This window comes from Sprattus sprattus, assembly GCF_963457725.1.
Source record: "Sprattus sprattus genome assembly, chromosome: 2".
Lineage (NCBI taxonomy): Eukaryota > Metazoa > Chordata > Actinopteri > Clupeiformes > Clupeidae > Sprattus > Sprattus sprattus.
The window spans coordinates 26632413-26648714 of record NC_137921.1 but is presented as its reverse complement, the minus strand read 5'-3'; the positions used below and the strand labels follow the sequence as shown (position 1 = coordinate 26648714).

The following is a 16302-nucleotide window of genomic DNA, read 5'->3' as shown; positions in this document are numbered from 1 at the left end:
TCGAAGTCCCAGAGCTGGGGGGGTGGGGGGGTGTCTGGTGGCTCTGGATATAAACAAAGCCTTGGGGCAGACATGTTTTGATATGACGGGCTCCTCCGCTCAAATTATCTGCTATTTTCGTTTTCCTTAATTTCTTAATTGACCATAATTGCTTCATTACAATTTCAAATGAACAATCCAAGGCCAACAGCAGACTCTAATTGAACAATCAATCACTGTTAGGTGGCTCAAATGTTGTCCAGCCATGATTGACAGCGTATTAAAGTGGAGCGGTCCGCCGGCCTGTCTGTCTGTCTGTCTGTTGACACGTAAGGCGACCGGCCCGTCGGCTGATGGTACAGAGGGACCTTCGCCGTCCTTGGCCCGGCGAGGAGAAGAGGCCGCGTCGGGGGAGAATATACCCGGCGATAATCTGGAGCCACGCAGCGTAAACCCTTCTCGGTTGTTCCGCGGAGAACCCGGTGAAGCAGAACTGCTGAAGTGATGCAACACTTGCCGAACATTTCATTTCAATTCTTAATGACTTTGTTAACAGCGGCTCTGACCAGACCTGGCCAAGCCTGGGTGCACATTCAACTCTTACCTGCCCCCCCCCCTCAGCACATTTAACCGTTACGGAGAGAGAGAGAGAGAGGCTGGAGGACATCTGAACAGACTCCAACCATGAGCTCCTTTTGTTGGCTTGAGTGTGAGCTGGTTAGAGAGCATCCTTTTGGAACAGTTTTTTTGTGTTTTTTAACCATGCACAGATGCCTGGGAACTACTACAAGTGCCTGATGAAGCTGCTCTAATGGTGGCAGAGAATACACTTTTCCTTTCTCTTTCTCTCTTTCTCTCTTTCTTTCTTTCTTTCTTTCTCTCCCTCTCTTCCTCTCCCTCTATCTCTCATTCCTTCTTTCTCTCCTCTTTCTCTCCCCCTCTCTCTCCCTCTCTCTCTCTCTCCCCCTCTCTCTCTCTCCCTCTCTCGCTTATTCTCTCTCTCTCCCTCTCTCTCGCTCCTTCTCTCTCCCTCTCTCTGCTCTGTTGTCCCCCCCCCCCCCCCCCCCCCCCTCTTCCTCTTGGGTTCCATCCGTCAGGCTGCCCCTGCCTGCTGCCGGCCCACTCCCCGCCACAATATTTCACAGGCAGCCATCAGAGGAGCTGACAGCGGCGCGCTCACCAGGAAATTGCTTTGGCTGTGAGCAGAATTTCAAGCACCGCCTTGCCCCACCACTCCCTCTCTCCCTCTCTCCCTCTGTCTCTCCTTTCCTCACTCCCTCACTCCCTCTCTCCCTTAGTCTCTCTCCCTCACTCCCTCTCTCCCGCCACTCCCTCTCTCCCTCTCTCTCTCTCCCTTCCTCACTCCCTCAGTCTCTCCCTCTCCTTCTTCTCTCCCTTACTCCCTCAGTCTCTCTCTCTTCCTCTGTCTCTTTTGTCGCCTTTTCTCTTTCTTTCCCTCTGTCTTTACCTCACTCTCCCACTGTCTCTCCCTCTATCTTTCACTCCCTCTCTCTCGCCTCTTTCTCCCAATCTCTCTCTCCCTCTATCTTTCACTACCTCTCTCTCGCCTCTTTCTCCCACTCTCTTCCTCCCTCTCTCTTTACTTCTGTCGCTTTGCCTCTCTCTCTTTCTCTCTTCCACTCTCCTTGTCTTGCTCTTCCTCTCTCCTACACTTACTTTCTCTCTTCTTCATGTCTCCCTCCCTCTCTCTCCCTCTCTCTTCCTCTTATCTCTCTCTCTGCCTCCTCATCCCTCCCTGTGCCTCACCACCCCCAGAACCTGAGGTGAGCTGCAGAATGCATAATGACCAAGTGATAGAGGGAGGAGAGGAGTGGAGAGGAGAAAGAGATAAAGAGAGGTCCAACGCTGTGGAAGAACAGATGTGAGAAAAGAAGGAGAGGAGCGAGAGAGCAAGAGTGGCTCCTGTAAACGACTAACAGAATGCTCCTCTTGATGCCCTGGTGAGGGAGACGACACCGCGTGGCATCACACACTGCTCTGAAGTGGCCCTCTTTTACCACACACACACTAAAGCAGGCCTCACCTTCTGTGAGACAAGATGAGATTGCGTGTGTGCGTGCGTGTGTGCGTGCGTGTGTGTGTGTGTGTGTGTGTGTCTGTGTGTCTGTGTGTCTGTGTGTGTGTGTGTGTGTGTGTGTGTGCGGGCGCGTGCGCCTGTGAATGAGTGAACAGAATGTCTGTGATGCTTGGCCAGGTGGTGGCTGAGACGTATGTGTGTATACCACAGATGTGTGTGTGTGTGTGGGTGTGTGTGTGTGTAGCCGAGGATGGGAGAGGACTGGTGCGGGGAATGCTTCTACTGCCACTGCTGGTAGTGTGTCTGATCTAAAGGGGTTTCCCTCTTCTTCCTCCTCCTCCTCCTCCTCCACCTCCTCCTCTTCCTCTTCTTCCACCTCCTCTTCCTCCTCCTCCTCCTCCTCCTCTGCCTCAGTCTGTGTGTGACTTCCACAGGGGGTTCCCTCCTGTTAGGCCCACACTGGATCCCTTTCTGCCTCTCCCTTTGTCTTCTTTACCACCCCCTCACACACACACACACACACAAACACACACACACACACACACACACACACTCCACACACACACACATAACTCACAAATCCACACACATGACCACACACACACACACACACACACACACACACACACATAACCCACTTATCCACACACATGACCACACACACAAACACACACACACACAGCCGTGCACACACTCTCGCTAGGACGTCTGCCAGCTCCTCCACTCTCTCTCTGTCATTGTTTCGGTGTTCCTGAAGGCCTCCTTTGAGGTGACAATCACTTGCCATCCCTCAGCTGCTCCTACACACACACACACACACACACACACCCGCATGCACGCACGCACGCACGCACGCACGCACGCATGCATGCACACACACACACACACACAGAAGCATCTCCCCATCCCTGTCTCATTATCTGCCACTGGATCGTTTGCATGGCTAGCATGTAAACATACAGCAACAATAACTCAAGCAGGCAGTTCATGCAATCATGTGAATGCCAGTCAGGCCGTATTAGTGTCGGCTGTTTGTCCGTGGTCAATTATACACGCAAAGCCCTACTCTACTCCAACACTTCTGTCATGTCTGTGTGTGCCGTTTTGTTTCTCGCGTGTTTCTCTGTCAATCTCACGAATTTCACTGGGTCCTCTTTCTGCTCTGCTCAGTTCCTGATTTGTGATTTGATGTTGGGAAATGATTGACGATGCCTTGATGATTTCAAACGTTTCATCGGCCAATTAGTTGCATTCTTGACTGAGCAATTCTAATGGTGTGTTTTTCTGCTTGGGAACGTTTGCACATGGGAAACCTAAATATAGCCCCTCCACATCCATACGTCAGGGAGAACATCTGTCAGTGTGAGCAGGGCTGTGTGGCGACGCTTGCGGCAGTATTCCCATTCCTAAAATGGCGTAGATGTCATGTATCAGTCTTCCTACATGACAGATAATGCTCTTTTTATGACACCAAGCACATGTTCATGGATGGTGCTGTAGATACTCACATAGGTTGACCAATAGACTGGAAGCTGCCTCACTAAACAAGCATGTGGTGAAAGATGACCAAAAACTAGTATGTATGGAACTGTTTCACGGTCAGCAGCAGGACTGGGCTCCTGCATTCATTGCTGTACGTCATGTCATGTCATGCTGTACGTCAGTGGTTCCCAAAGGACGGGGGGGGGTGCGTGGATTTAAGGTAAGGCAAGGGGACTCAGGTTCAGGGTGAGAAAACAGAAGGAGTTTTAGTGGTCCAACTAGTGGTCAAAAGAAGTATGGCAGTGCTCTTTCAGCACAGTAGCCTGGAACTATTTGGTGATGAGTTTATAGCCTACTTAATACTTGTGTTGTATGGCCAGTCCCTACAGTTTAGCCTATAGCTAGCCTGATTGGTACAGACATGCACCTAACATGAACCGATCCAAAGAATGGAACAATACTAGCCATTTCATCATAAAACTGTATTTGATCCAAAAAAAGTTTAATTGATCGAAATGTTTAAGTTAAACTGATTGATGAAATGAAATTGAAGATGTTTAACTGTTCAAATGTAGAAACACTGCCCAGCAAGCAAGCCTCCACGGGACCCATGCAGGCAGGCTGTGGGCACTGTGGGCAGCCCACACCAATCCTACACAGGCCAGGTGTGGGCACTGTGGGCTAGGGCCAGCCCACACCAATCCTACACAGGCCCGGTGTGGGGCCCGCAGCTTTGGGTTCACTGCGGGCTGTCACTGGATAGCCCAACAAAAGATTCTAGAGTCTAAGCTGCCCAGAAAACCCATGCTGGGCCTGTGCGGGCTGCCACATATGGGCCACCTTAGGGCTGGCACAAGGGCGCTTTGAGGGTTGCCCACGCAGGACCCCTGAGCTTTTGCTCATTGGCCAGGTGCAGGCCCCTCAGTGCTGGCCCTGCGTGGGCAGCCCTAACGTAGCCCACAGGAGCCCTCACTAGGCCCACAGCAAGCAAGCCTCCACAGGCCCTGTATGGGCCCCCTTAGGGCTGGCACAAGGGCCCTTTGAGGGCTGCCCACGCAGGGCCCCTGAGCTTTTGCTCATTGGCAACATGCTGGCCCCTCAGTGATGGCCCTGCGTGGGAAGCCCTTACATAGCCCACAGCAAGCAAGCCTCCAGAGGCCCTGTATGGGACCCCTTAAAAGTGGCACAAGGGCCCTTTGAGGGCTGCCCACACAGGACCCCTAAGCTTTTGCTCATTGGCAAAATGCAGGCCCCTCAGTGCTGGCCCTGTGTGGGCAGCCCTAACATAGCCCACAGCAAGCAAGCCTCCAGAGGCCCTGTATGGGCCCCCTTAAAAGTGGCACAAGGGCCCTTTGAGGGCTGCCCACACAGGGCCCTTTGAGGGCTGCCTTTCTACCTCTGAGTTTGGTTTGACAAAGCTCACGTGGATTACTGGTTAGGGTGTTGGGCTGGAAAGCGTACGGTCACCGGTTCAATCCCCAACAAATTAAATTCAGAGTGTGTGTGTGTGTCACTATCCTGGATGGGTAAAATACAGAGATCAAATTCAGAGTGTGTGTGTGTCACTACCCTGGATGGGTAAAATGCAGAGATTAAATTCAGAGTGTGTCACTGTCACTGGCTCCTGTGGGCTATGTTAGGGCTGCCCACGCAGGGCCAGCAATGAGGGGCCAGCACTTTGCCAATGAGCAAAAGCTCAGCCCTGCGAGGGCAGACCTCAAAGGGCCCTTGTGCCAGCGCCCTAAGGGGACCCATACAGGGCCTGTGAAGGCTTGTTTGCTGGATGCTTTTTTTTCATTGTGAAACCATTGTGAAACCATGTAAAGTTTGACAACCACTGATGTGTGTAAATCCTTTGCTTCACTTCAAATTAAAAAACATTTGGTTTAGGAATACAAGAATCGCCAATTTAGGCAATTTCTTTAATCATTCAAAGTATGACAGAATAATGTCACTTTGAGGTCTTCAGCTAGTTATGTATGACTGATTCTTTGTTTGTCTGTGTGTGTGTGTGTGTGTGTGTGTGTGTGTTTGTCTGTATGTGTGTGTGTATTTGCAGAAAGTGAGTCTGGAGTTCTACATAGACGTGCACGCTCACTCCACCATGATGAACGGCTTCATGTACGGGAACGTGTTTGAGGAGGAGGAGCGCGTCCACCGGCAGGCCGTGTTCCCTCGCCTGCTCTGCCACAACGCGCCCGACTTCTCCTTCGTAAGTTCACCTCCGGGCTGAAACCCCCTCTGCACCTCTCCTGATGAATTCAGATAGTGCACCTCAGCCACTTTTATCAGTATGTAAGCTGTCCTACCAGGCATGGCAAAATCTTAGACATGTGCTACGGTACTGTTAAAGATGCCTATAAATCATACGCGATGTCACCCCTTGGACCTTCTGACCATGGTTGTGTCTTTTTGGCCCCGATCTATAAATCAGCCCTTGAGAGAGGAAAAGTTGAGCGTAAAGAGGTCCCTGTACGGACAAATAGCGCCATTAAAGAGTTAAATGGCTGCTTCCATAGTACCAATTGGGATGTTTTTAAAGACAAATGCACAGATCTAGACGAACTGACTTTTACTGTGTCATGCTGTATCAAATTTTGTGAGCAAATGATTATCCCTACAAAGACGATCACATTATACCCCAATAATAAACCCTGTGTGAGTAGATCACTTAAGCAGGTTCTTAATAAGAAAAAAATAGCTTTTCAACAGAACCACATACACCAAAAAAAAGATACTCAAAGGATGGTGAAAAGGGAAATAAAATTGGCCAAAACCCAGTTTAAGAACAAGGTGGAAGATCAACTGAAGAACGGAAATGCTTATTGTGCTTGGAAAGGGATAAGACTATGGTGGGAATTAGGGCTGGGGGTAAACGATTATTTTCAAAACGATTAATCTGGCGATTATTTTATCGAATAGTCGACTAATCTAACGACTAATTGGACGATTAGTCTAACGATTATTTTTCTGTTGCTCGATTAAAACCATAATGTATCTCAAATAAATACCCCAAAAAATCTTAATAATATACTTTAATGAGCACCGTTTTGCACAGCAAAAGTCCAACAATGCATTTCATGTTTATCTAGAGTTCACAGTAAAAATGTTTGGTACTCAAATGAGCCCTATCACATTTGGATGTGGTGCTCATTAATTTAAATGTTTTCAGTGCTTATAAAAACATTCATTCATTGATGAGCACTGCGCACCACCTTATGTGCAGCCCTGTCCTGGACATTGCTTGGCTGCATTAGTTGACATTGGCGATCTAACGTGGTGGTGAATCATGATTCATACTACAAGCTGGCCAACGTTAGTCTAATGTTATGTGTTTGACTCGTAAATGACCACAGCATGAGTTAGCTCTCTGTGCCGTTTGTTGGTGCTTGGTTGGCGTGTTCTGCAGCCGTAAGTTAACGTTTACCAAACTGACACAGCTGTCTAGCCGCTGCCGCTATAGTAGCTAGCTAACGTAACTACTAGCAACCAAGCACGAACAAACTGCACGGAGAGCTAAGAAGATAGTTAGCTAGCACCACCGAAGTGCGCAGAGCTCAAGCTACACAACACACTGAACAAACGTTAAATACGAGACAATAGGGTGCGTTTGAGAATGGAGATAGAAACGCACCCCATTGTCTCTCGTGAAGGGGACAATAAGTAACGTTGGTTACATTAATTTAACGTTTGTTCAGTGTGTTGTGTAGCTTGAGCTCTGCGCACTTCGGTGGTGCTAGCAAACTATAGCTCTCCGTGCAGTTTGTTCGTGCTTGGTTGCTAGTAGTTAACGTTAGCTAGCTACTAGTGTGTCAGTTTAGTTAACGTTAACTTACGGCTGCAGAACACGGCAACTAAGCATGAACAAACGGCACAGAGAGCTAAGTCATGGTGTTGGTCAGCTTATAGTATGTATCATGATTCACTACGTTAGATCGCCAATATCAACTAATGGCGCCAAGCAATTCCCTGGGTTTCTGCTCTCTCAGTCCTTGCGCAATGTTTGTTTCTGTTTGGGTCAACCACGTGTATGTGGCGAAGCGTCGACGTAAAAATATGGCGTTGACGTAATTTTGAAATCGACGCGTCGACATCATCGACGCATCGCTACAGCACTAGTGGGAATGAGTAATAAGAAAAAAGGGGTGGCTGCATCTGATAAACCAGACACTGTCTTGGTGGAGGAGTTGAATCAGTTTTACTTAAGACTTGACTCTCAGGATTTTAAGGATGATCTGGCCGAATTTAGATCAGAGTCTGAGGGAAGTTAGATTCTGATACGAATATGACGTCTGGAAGACTCTTGAGCGGACGAACATAAGGAAAAGCCAGGGGCCTGACCACATCAGTGGACGATTGCTTAAGGACTGTGCTCTGTTTTTCAGCAGTATTTTCACATATATTTTTCAACTCCCACTATCACAAAGGAAAGTTCCAGGGGTATGGAAGGAATCAGTAGTGGTCCCAGTGGCAAAAGTTCCCTCTCCAAAGGCGCTGAATGACTACCGCCCTGTGGCCCTGACCTCTCTGGTGATGAAAGGTTTTGAGCGTATTGTGAAGAGGAGCTTACTTGCCATGACTCAGGACAGAATTGATCCACTCCAATTTGCATATCTACCAAATAAGGGGGTTGAGGACGCTACAGCAACACTGCTGGACTTTGTTTCTGGTCACTTAGGGGGTAAGAAGACACACGCACGCCTGTGTTTCGTTGATTTTTCATCAGCCTTCAACTGTATGCAGCCCCATATTCTTGCTCAGAGACTATTACAATTCCCTGATATTGACTCTGGTACCATATGCTGGCTGGTTGACTTCCTAACGTTGAGGTCACAGAGAACCCGCATAAATAACACCTTATCTGAGGTCCTCATGTGTTCTACAGGGTCACCTCAGGGATGCGTTTTGTCACCACTTCTGTTTGTGCTCTACACCAATGACTGTCAGAGTATGTTTGAATCAAGGCATATTATCAAATATGCTGATGATTCTGTGATTATTAGCCTTCTGCAAGACCAAGAGGCCGGCCATGGCCCAGTTCTGGACAATTTTATTTCATGGTGCAAGGACTCTTATTTACCTCTCAACATCTCCAAAACCAAAGAGATGTGTATAGACTTTCGCCGTAATCCCCCCACCATCATTCCAACTCAGATTGATGGCACAGCGTTGGAGGTGGTAGGCCAATATAAGTACTTGGGCACCATTCTGGATGATAGACTGAACTTTGATACCAACACAGACTATATATGTAAAAAGGCCAATCAGAGACTGTTCTTTTTAAGAAAGTTGAAAGTGTTCAATGTTAACAGCTCACTTCTAAAAACTTTGTATCTATCTTTTATTGAGTCAATTTTAACCTTTGCTATGATCTGTTGGTTTGGCAATCTGAGTGTGACCAACAAAAATAGGCTGGGTAAGACTGTCAAGATATGTCAGAAAATAATTGGCACTGACCTCAACAGCATTGGGCATGTGTATGAGGCCAGAGCCACACAAAGGGCAATGGCCATTTTGGCTAACATCACTCAGCCACTACAGTTTTGCCTCCTACCATCAGGGAGGAGGTATACCTACCGAAAAGATACCAGGTCTAACAGATACCTGCGATCTTTCATACCATCAGCTATTGGGCTTCTCAACAAACGATAGGTCATCTTCTATCCCTGCCCATGTTACAGCACTTATCTTTTTAAGTACAGTGTACTGTAGCATGGTGGTTCTATATGTGTATTTATGTTCTTAACTATTTATTACTTCATGTTTTATGTGTCCTCTTATATGTGCTGGCTATGTGTTGAAGATCAAATTGCCCCTTGGGGACATTAAAGACTTTCAATTCAATTCAATTCACTCAGTTAACACAAACTGCTCTGTGTTCAAACAGTGCTGGAGCTGATGAAGATTGCCTGTGTTGTCAGCACTACCTAGTGTCTTTGCCATAAAGCATTTTACTCCAGAGTGATGTAACATTCACGGTAATAAAACAACCTTTAATCAAACACACAAAGTCTCCAGGCCAATTGGCCTCCAATTCTATAGAGTATGTGATGTCAGTTAGACCGCGTCTTGGTACTGTGCAAACACGTTTTTATTGTTAATGACTTTGGCTACTTGTAGATTGCTGATCTGATCAATGCTGGATGCGGCATGCTTGCTACTCCAGTCTTTTCTTATTGATCTTTCAGCTAGCCTACTACCTACTGATTCATTGGTTCCTTTTATGTCTGTGTGTGTGTACGTGTGTGCGTGCGTGTGTGCGTACGCGTGTGTGCGCGCGCGTGTGTGTGTGTGTGTGTGTGTGTGGGTATGTATGTGTTTCATGTGCATCGAAACAGCCAGCTCAACGTTATTGGTATTTGCAGTAAAAAGTTCAGTGTGGTCCATGTCTAGTGTGTGTTTGCTGGAGAGGCTGGGTCAGCATCTGCCATTTCAGCCTGTAGAGTAACCTTTTGATTTGTGCACAGGCACAGCCTGGACAGCCGAGTGGGGAGCCTTCAGTGCTGAAAGCACAACGTACAGGGTCAGCCTGCCACACACACACACACACGCGCGCGCACACACACACACACACACGCACACACGCGCACACGCGCACACGCGCACACACGCACACACGCACAAACACACACACACACACACACACACACACACACACAGACACAGACACAGACAGGGAAGCCTGCAGTGCTGAAAACACAGCGGACAGGGTCAGCCAGCCATGGCAGCTAGGGGGGGGACGAGAAGAGAGAGAGAGAGGGGAGAGATCAACAACAAGGTTGTCCCATCCCTAAATCACTAGGCCCTAATACATGTGCCAATGTGATCAGAACAGTTTATCGTATCGTATTCGCGTGTAGGTGTGAACATTTTCAAGGGAAACGGCTCTTGTCGTTACGTGTTTACATGTGCAAAATGTGAACCGTTTACATTGCCTCGGGCATGCGCAAAGACCACGGAGATGTGCTCCCACCTGGTTTGTTTACTAACAACATCAACGTGGATCCGCATCGTGCACAGGCAGTGTAGTGGCTTAAAGTTCCCTTCTTTCTATCAGCATATAGTTCTTAATATTTTCTTTGAATAACCACTCCCAGATGGAAAGAAAACGAGTCTACGCGTGGATGTGTTTCAACAACGGTAGAAAACTGTGTTTGCTCCGTCTTTTACTGAACTCAATTATATGACAGTGGTATTAGTTACAGTTGAGACACCCGAAATAACTTGCATGCGCAGCAATCCTGAGACGTGATTTTTAGTTTGCACATGAATACTAACGTCTTCTTTGATCCCAGGAAATTTGAGCACACAACCCATCTCCCTTACGGAGATATTGGCGAAAGTTGTTTTACCTACTTCATTGCAAACGTCTAGTTTTGCAAACGTGTCTAGTTTTTGTGCAGTAGTGAATAGAGTCTCAGTCTACTACACCATACATAGCATATCATGTTTGTAGAAAATGATTAAGGTGCAACAAATGGCAATAAGCATATTTAAATTAAATGATTCACATTGCAAGTAAAATGGTGCGGCTGGAGCAGATACAGGGAGGGACAACGGTGACGCAGTTTGGATGTAGCGACAAACGTTTATGTGCTGTAACAAACAGTGTTAACCAGTATGTGAGTAACGTGGGTTTTATTAAAACAGCGGAGCATTTTACTCCCTCGCATTCTCTCTACAAACTTCCATATAGACGCGTGATCAGCAGAGGAAAATCTACTTTCCTTTTGGGAGAAACCAGGCCAGTCGTTCCCACGACTACAGCACCTTGCAAAACGAATTCTATGCCTTCCAGCAACAAGTGCTGCGAGTGAGCGCTCCTTCAGTGCAGCAGGGCGCGTTATAAAAGCCAGGCGCTCTCGCCTGAATCCTGACACTGTAGATGCTATTTTATTCCTGCATAGTGCTAAGACAAATTCTAAATAGAACGAAGGTTAGGCATATCAGCAGAGGTATATTTTGGTTACATTAGGATGGCTACGTTTATAGCTTGCGTTTTGGGCGCACCACAATGCCAAGAAGTTTGTCGCAACTGTGATATTTCATTGTGGGGGTGATTGATAGCTTAAGGCTTACGAGACACGGTGTTTTCCGATGTTTTACTGAGTCCTCTCTGTCTCTATCACACACACACACACACACACACACACACACACACACACACACACACTTGTGAGGTGTTTTGGATGAGCCTGTCTGCCAAAGGACTACAGACATCTCCAAACCCCTGACAGAGTTCTCCTCTCAGACAGCCCTCCCCTCCCCTCAGACCCCCCCCCCCCCTCGAACGCCACGTTTGGGAGAGAGTCCACTTGTTTCAGCGCGCTGGTCCGCACGTGCTAGGTGGATTGGACTAATCAATGGCACCAGGAAAAGAGAGGTCTACTTCAGCTCCACTCAAACACCTCACGCAGAAATCTCCTCACACTCCCCTGTTCTCAGACACACTCCACACGAGAAGCCCTCCAAAGGCCTGGAGCAGAAAGCTCTTATTTCACACACCATCCTGCTCACATCTGTGGCGGCGGGAGGGAGAGAGGGACGGAGGGAGGGAGGGAGGGAAAGACAGCTTGTGCTTTGAAGGGCGTTGTGTTATGTTGCTCAGCCATTATGTGGCGGCTAACTTGACTGCGGCCCCCGTGGTGTCGGTGGCAGTGGCGGTACACAGGTGTATCACTTCTGTTTTCCATCTGTGGGCCATCGCCTAGCCCTGACCTTCTCTCCACAGAGCCAGGTGACATTTGGCAGCCCATAGCCAGTTCTGTATGGCCAGCAGAATAACCTTTTCTGCGCAGTGGCCCATTCACTGCTCTCTCTCTCTCTCTCAACACTGCCTTCAGCAGCGCACAGAAAATTGCCTTTTCAGCAACTCCAAATCATTGTACCTTTCATGTAGCTGAAGAAAAAGAAAAAAATGTCACACATTGTTCACAGGTTATTTATGTGCCTCTGCCTCTCTCCCTCCCTCCATTCTCCTCTGTCTGTGTGTGTGTGTGTGTGCGTGTCTGTGTTTATGTGTATGTGCATGTGCATGTGCATGTGCATTTATGTGAAAGTGTGTGTCTGTGAGTAAGACAGTGTGGTTATGTGTATATACTTACGTGTGTGTGTGTGTGGAGTGTGTATGAGGGACAGGTTGTGTGCTGGAGTGTGTTTGCAGTGGTTAGGTGTGAGTGAGAGAGTTTCTGTGTGTGTATGCTGATATCCAGAGGTCCTGCTGGACTGCGTGCCTGCTGACAGGGTGGCAGGAGGGTAGCAGGAGGTGGGAGCGGGGCTAGTGGTACAGCAGCCTCCCATTCTAACCGTTCAGCAGTCACCCGCTGCCGACACCCACTGTGGCGGCACATCTGAAAGAACACCTCCTGCAGCCCGCGCTCTCTCTCTATCTCGCTCTCTCTCTCTCGCTCTCTCTCTCTCGCTCTCTCTGTCTCTCGCTCTCTCTCGCTCTCTTTCTCTCTCTCTCGCTCTCGCTCTCTTTCTCTCTCTCTCTCTCTCTCTCTCTCTATTTATCTTCTCTTCTCTTTTACTTTCTGTCCTTAGGTATATCTCACCACTTCTCTCTTTTTCTCTCTCTCTCTCTCTTTCTCTTTCTCTCTCCTCACTCTCTCTTTCTCCGCTTCTGTCTTTCTCTCTCTCTAAAGGGCAGGTGTACATACGTGAGAGAGGGCAGTGTAAATAGTGGCGTGGTCCACAGAAACCACATGCTGTGTCTTTTCATTTAAGGCTGAATTTACTAAACCTGCTGCTGATCGCTTAATCAAAGCATGCCACGACCTCTAACTGTAATTTGCGGCAGCTGCAACGGAACGTTACCATTCAATCACGGGCACAATTCAATGGAATGATGGAACAACAGACTGACGTTAAAATGAATCAAAAAATTAGCAATAAGTAAATAGATGTACATGCTAATAAGGTTTCATCAAACAGAGAGATACTACAGGACAGTAATTCTACTTCCATGAACATATGCAAAAATCACATGTCTTGCTTGTCATTCTGCACTCCTGCAGCAAAGAGAACTTTGTGTTAGCCATGTGTGGTCTGTTCGTACGTACCATGTCATGTTCTTAGCACATTGCCACAAAATTAGGCCTGAAACAGCCGCTGACATGTTAGTACACCGTGACTTTAGTGCCCCCCTCTCTCTTCCCCTCTTTCCCTCTCTCTCCTTCTATCTCTCTTCTTCTATCTCTCTCTCTCTCTCTCTCTCTCTCTCTCTTGCCTCGGTCCCTCAGGTCCCTCAGCCTGGGATCATATCAGTCACCTCTTTAGTCCAAGGCCTCACCTACAGCAGCCAAGAGATGGTGAGGCCTAGAGCCCCTCTCCACTCTCTCTCTCTCTCACACACACACACACACATATACACACATACACACACACAAACACACACACATACACACACACGCACACACAAACATACATAGGCACTAGTGCACACACATACACACACACACACACTCACAAGCGCTGACATACATACACATGCACTCAAACACACAAACACAGACACTCAAACACACACACACATGCAGACAGTGGTGGGTGGGGGTTGGGAGGTTTGGCTGGGGGGACACGATGTGCTCCCACAGTGTCCATCAGGGACGTGTACAGGAATTTTGAAGGGCAATTGCTCTGCCGTGGAATAAAGGGGCAACACGTTAATTTTTGTCACCGCCACTGCCACGCCCCTGTCCCCTGGACGCATATTTTGCCTTTATCATTTTAAACTCTCACTTACCGCCGCTGCTACGCCCCCGTCCCTGGACGCATATTTCGTGATTGTTTTATCTAGGCATACATTAAGTTCTGCAGCCGTAATACTATTTAAAATATACATATATTTCCTTCGGAGGGGCAACTTCAGTCGAGGAGGGCAAACGGCCAGTTGCCCGAGCAACCTTAGCCTCCTCCTGTGCACGTCCCTGGTGTCCATGTTATAGCAGACAGCCTAGAGGTGCTATACCGTATTAAAACTGTGTTTTTTTTTTAATATACATGTATTTTTGCCTTAACTGTTTTTGCACAGTGTGTTCTGTGGTGAGGTTATGTCTCATCCTGTGTGTTGTGCCATGAATTCCGTGTTCATCCCAACACATGTGAGGTCTGTTCTCTGCAAACTGTCCGGTACATGGCTACGTGCCTATTTGCATCCCTCCTAGCCATTTGAGCACGCACACTGTAACATAGAAAATATGATTTACTGTAATTGCACTGTTTGCACTGTTAAGTTTACACAATTACACAACTGTGCCCCTAAGCTTAACCCTAGTTACATATACAGCCGCGGAAAAAATTAAGAGACCACTTCAAAATTATCAGTTTCTCTGGTTTTACTATTTATTGGTATGTGTTAAAGTAAAATGTACATTTTTGTTTTATTCTATAACCTACTGGCAACATTCCTACCAAATTTCAAATACAAATATTGTCATTTAGATCATTTATTTGCAGAAAAATGACAATTGGTCAAAATAGCAAAAAAGATGCAGTGTCTTCAGATCTCGAATAATGCAAAGAAAACAAGCTCATATTCATTTTTAAGCTACACAATACTAATGCTTTAACTTAGGAAGAGTTCAGAAATCAATATTTGGTGGAATAACCTTGATTTAAAATCACAACTTTCATGTGTCTTGGCATGCTCTCCACCAGTCTTTCACATTGCCGTTTGGTGACTTTATGCTACTCCTGGCGCAAGAATTCAAGCAGCTCGGCTTCTTTTCATGGCTTGTGACCATCCATCTTCCTCTTGATCACATTTCAGAGGTTTTTTATGGGATTCAGGTCTCGAAATTGGGCTGGCCATGACAGGGCCCTGATCTGGTGGTACTCCATCCACACCTTTACTGGCCTGGCTGTGTGGCATGGAGCATTACCCTGCTGGAAAAAACACTTCTCAGAGTTGGGGAACATTGTCAGAGCAAAAGGAAGCAAGTTTTTCTTCTGGGACAACATTGTACTTTGCCTGGCTGAGGTTTGTAAAAGACCATAAGGGTTGAACCAAAGCAGACTGGAGGGTCTCCTAGTTCGTCTTCTCTGATGAGTCCAATTTTCAGCTTTGCCCAACACATGGTCGTCTGATGGTTAGACGGAGACCTGGAGAGGCCTACAAGCCACAGAGTCTTGCACCTACTGTGAAATTGGACTCATCAGAGAAGACGAACTAGGAGACCCTCCAGTCCGCTTTGGTTCAATCCTTATGGTCTTTTACAAACCTCAGCCAGGCAAAGTACAACGTTGTCCCGGAAGAAAAACTTGCTTCCTTTTGCTCTGACAATGTTCCTCAACTCTGAGAAGTGTTTTTTCCAGCAGGGCAATTCTCCATGCCACACAGCCAGGCCAGTAAAGGTGTGGATGGAGTATCACCAGATCAGGACCCTGTCATGGCCAGCCCAATTTCGAGACCTGAATCCCATAAAAAAAACTCTGAAATGTGATCAAGAGGAAGATGGATGGTCACAAGCCATGAAAAGAAGCCGAGCTGCTTGAATTCTTGCGCCAGGAGTAGCATAAAGTCACCCAACGGCAATGTGAAAGACTGGTGGAGAGCATGCCAAGACACATGAAAGTTGTGATTTTAAATCAAGGTTATTCCACCAAATATTGATTTCTGAACTCTTCTTAAGTTAAAGCATTAGTATTGTGTAGTTAAAAAATGAATATGAGCTTATTTTCTTTGCATTATTCGAGATCTGAAGACACTGCATCTTTTTTGCTATTTTGACCAATTGTCATTTTTCTGCAAATAAATGATCTAAATGACAATATTTTTATTTGAAATTTGGTAGGAATGTTGT

The 16302-nt window shown here is 47.1% G+C and overlaps 1 protein-coding gene across 1 annotated transcript in view; it reads left to right on the top strand.

The window, feature by feature from the left end:
• Positions 1–16302, top strand: part of agbl4 (AGBL carboxypeptidase 4) — a gene marked incomplete at both ends in the record, with an annotated part of 551901 nt that overhangs the window by 519934 nt on the left and 15665 nt on the right. The window contains one exon of the mRNA XM_080831844.1: positions 5559–5711. Coding sequence (XP_080687970.1) covers positions 5559–5711 — 153 coding nt within the window. The remainder of the gene's footprint in view (positions 1–5558; positions 5712–16302) is intronic.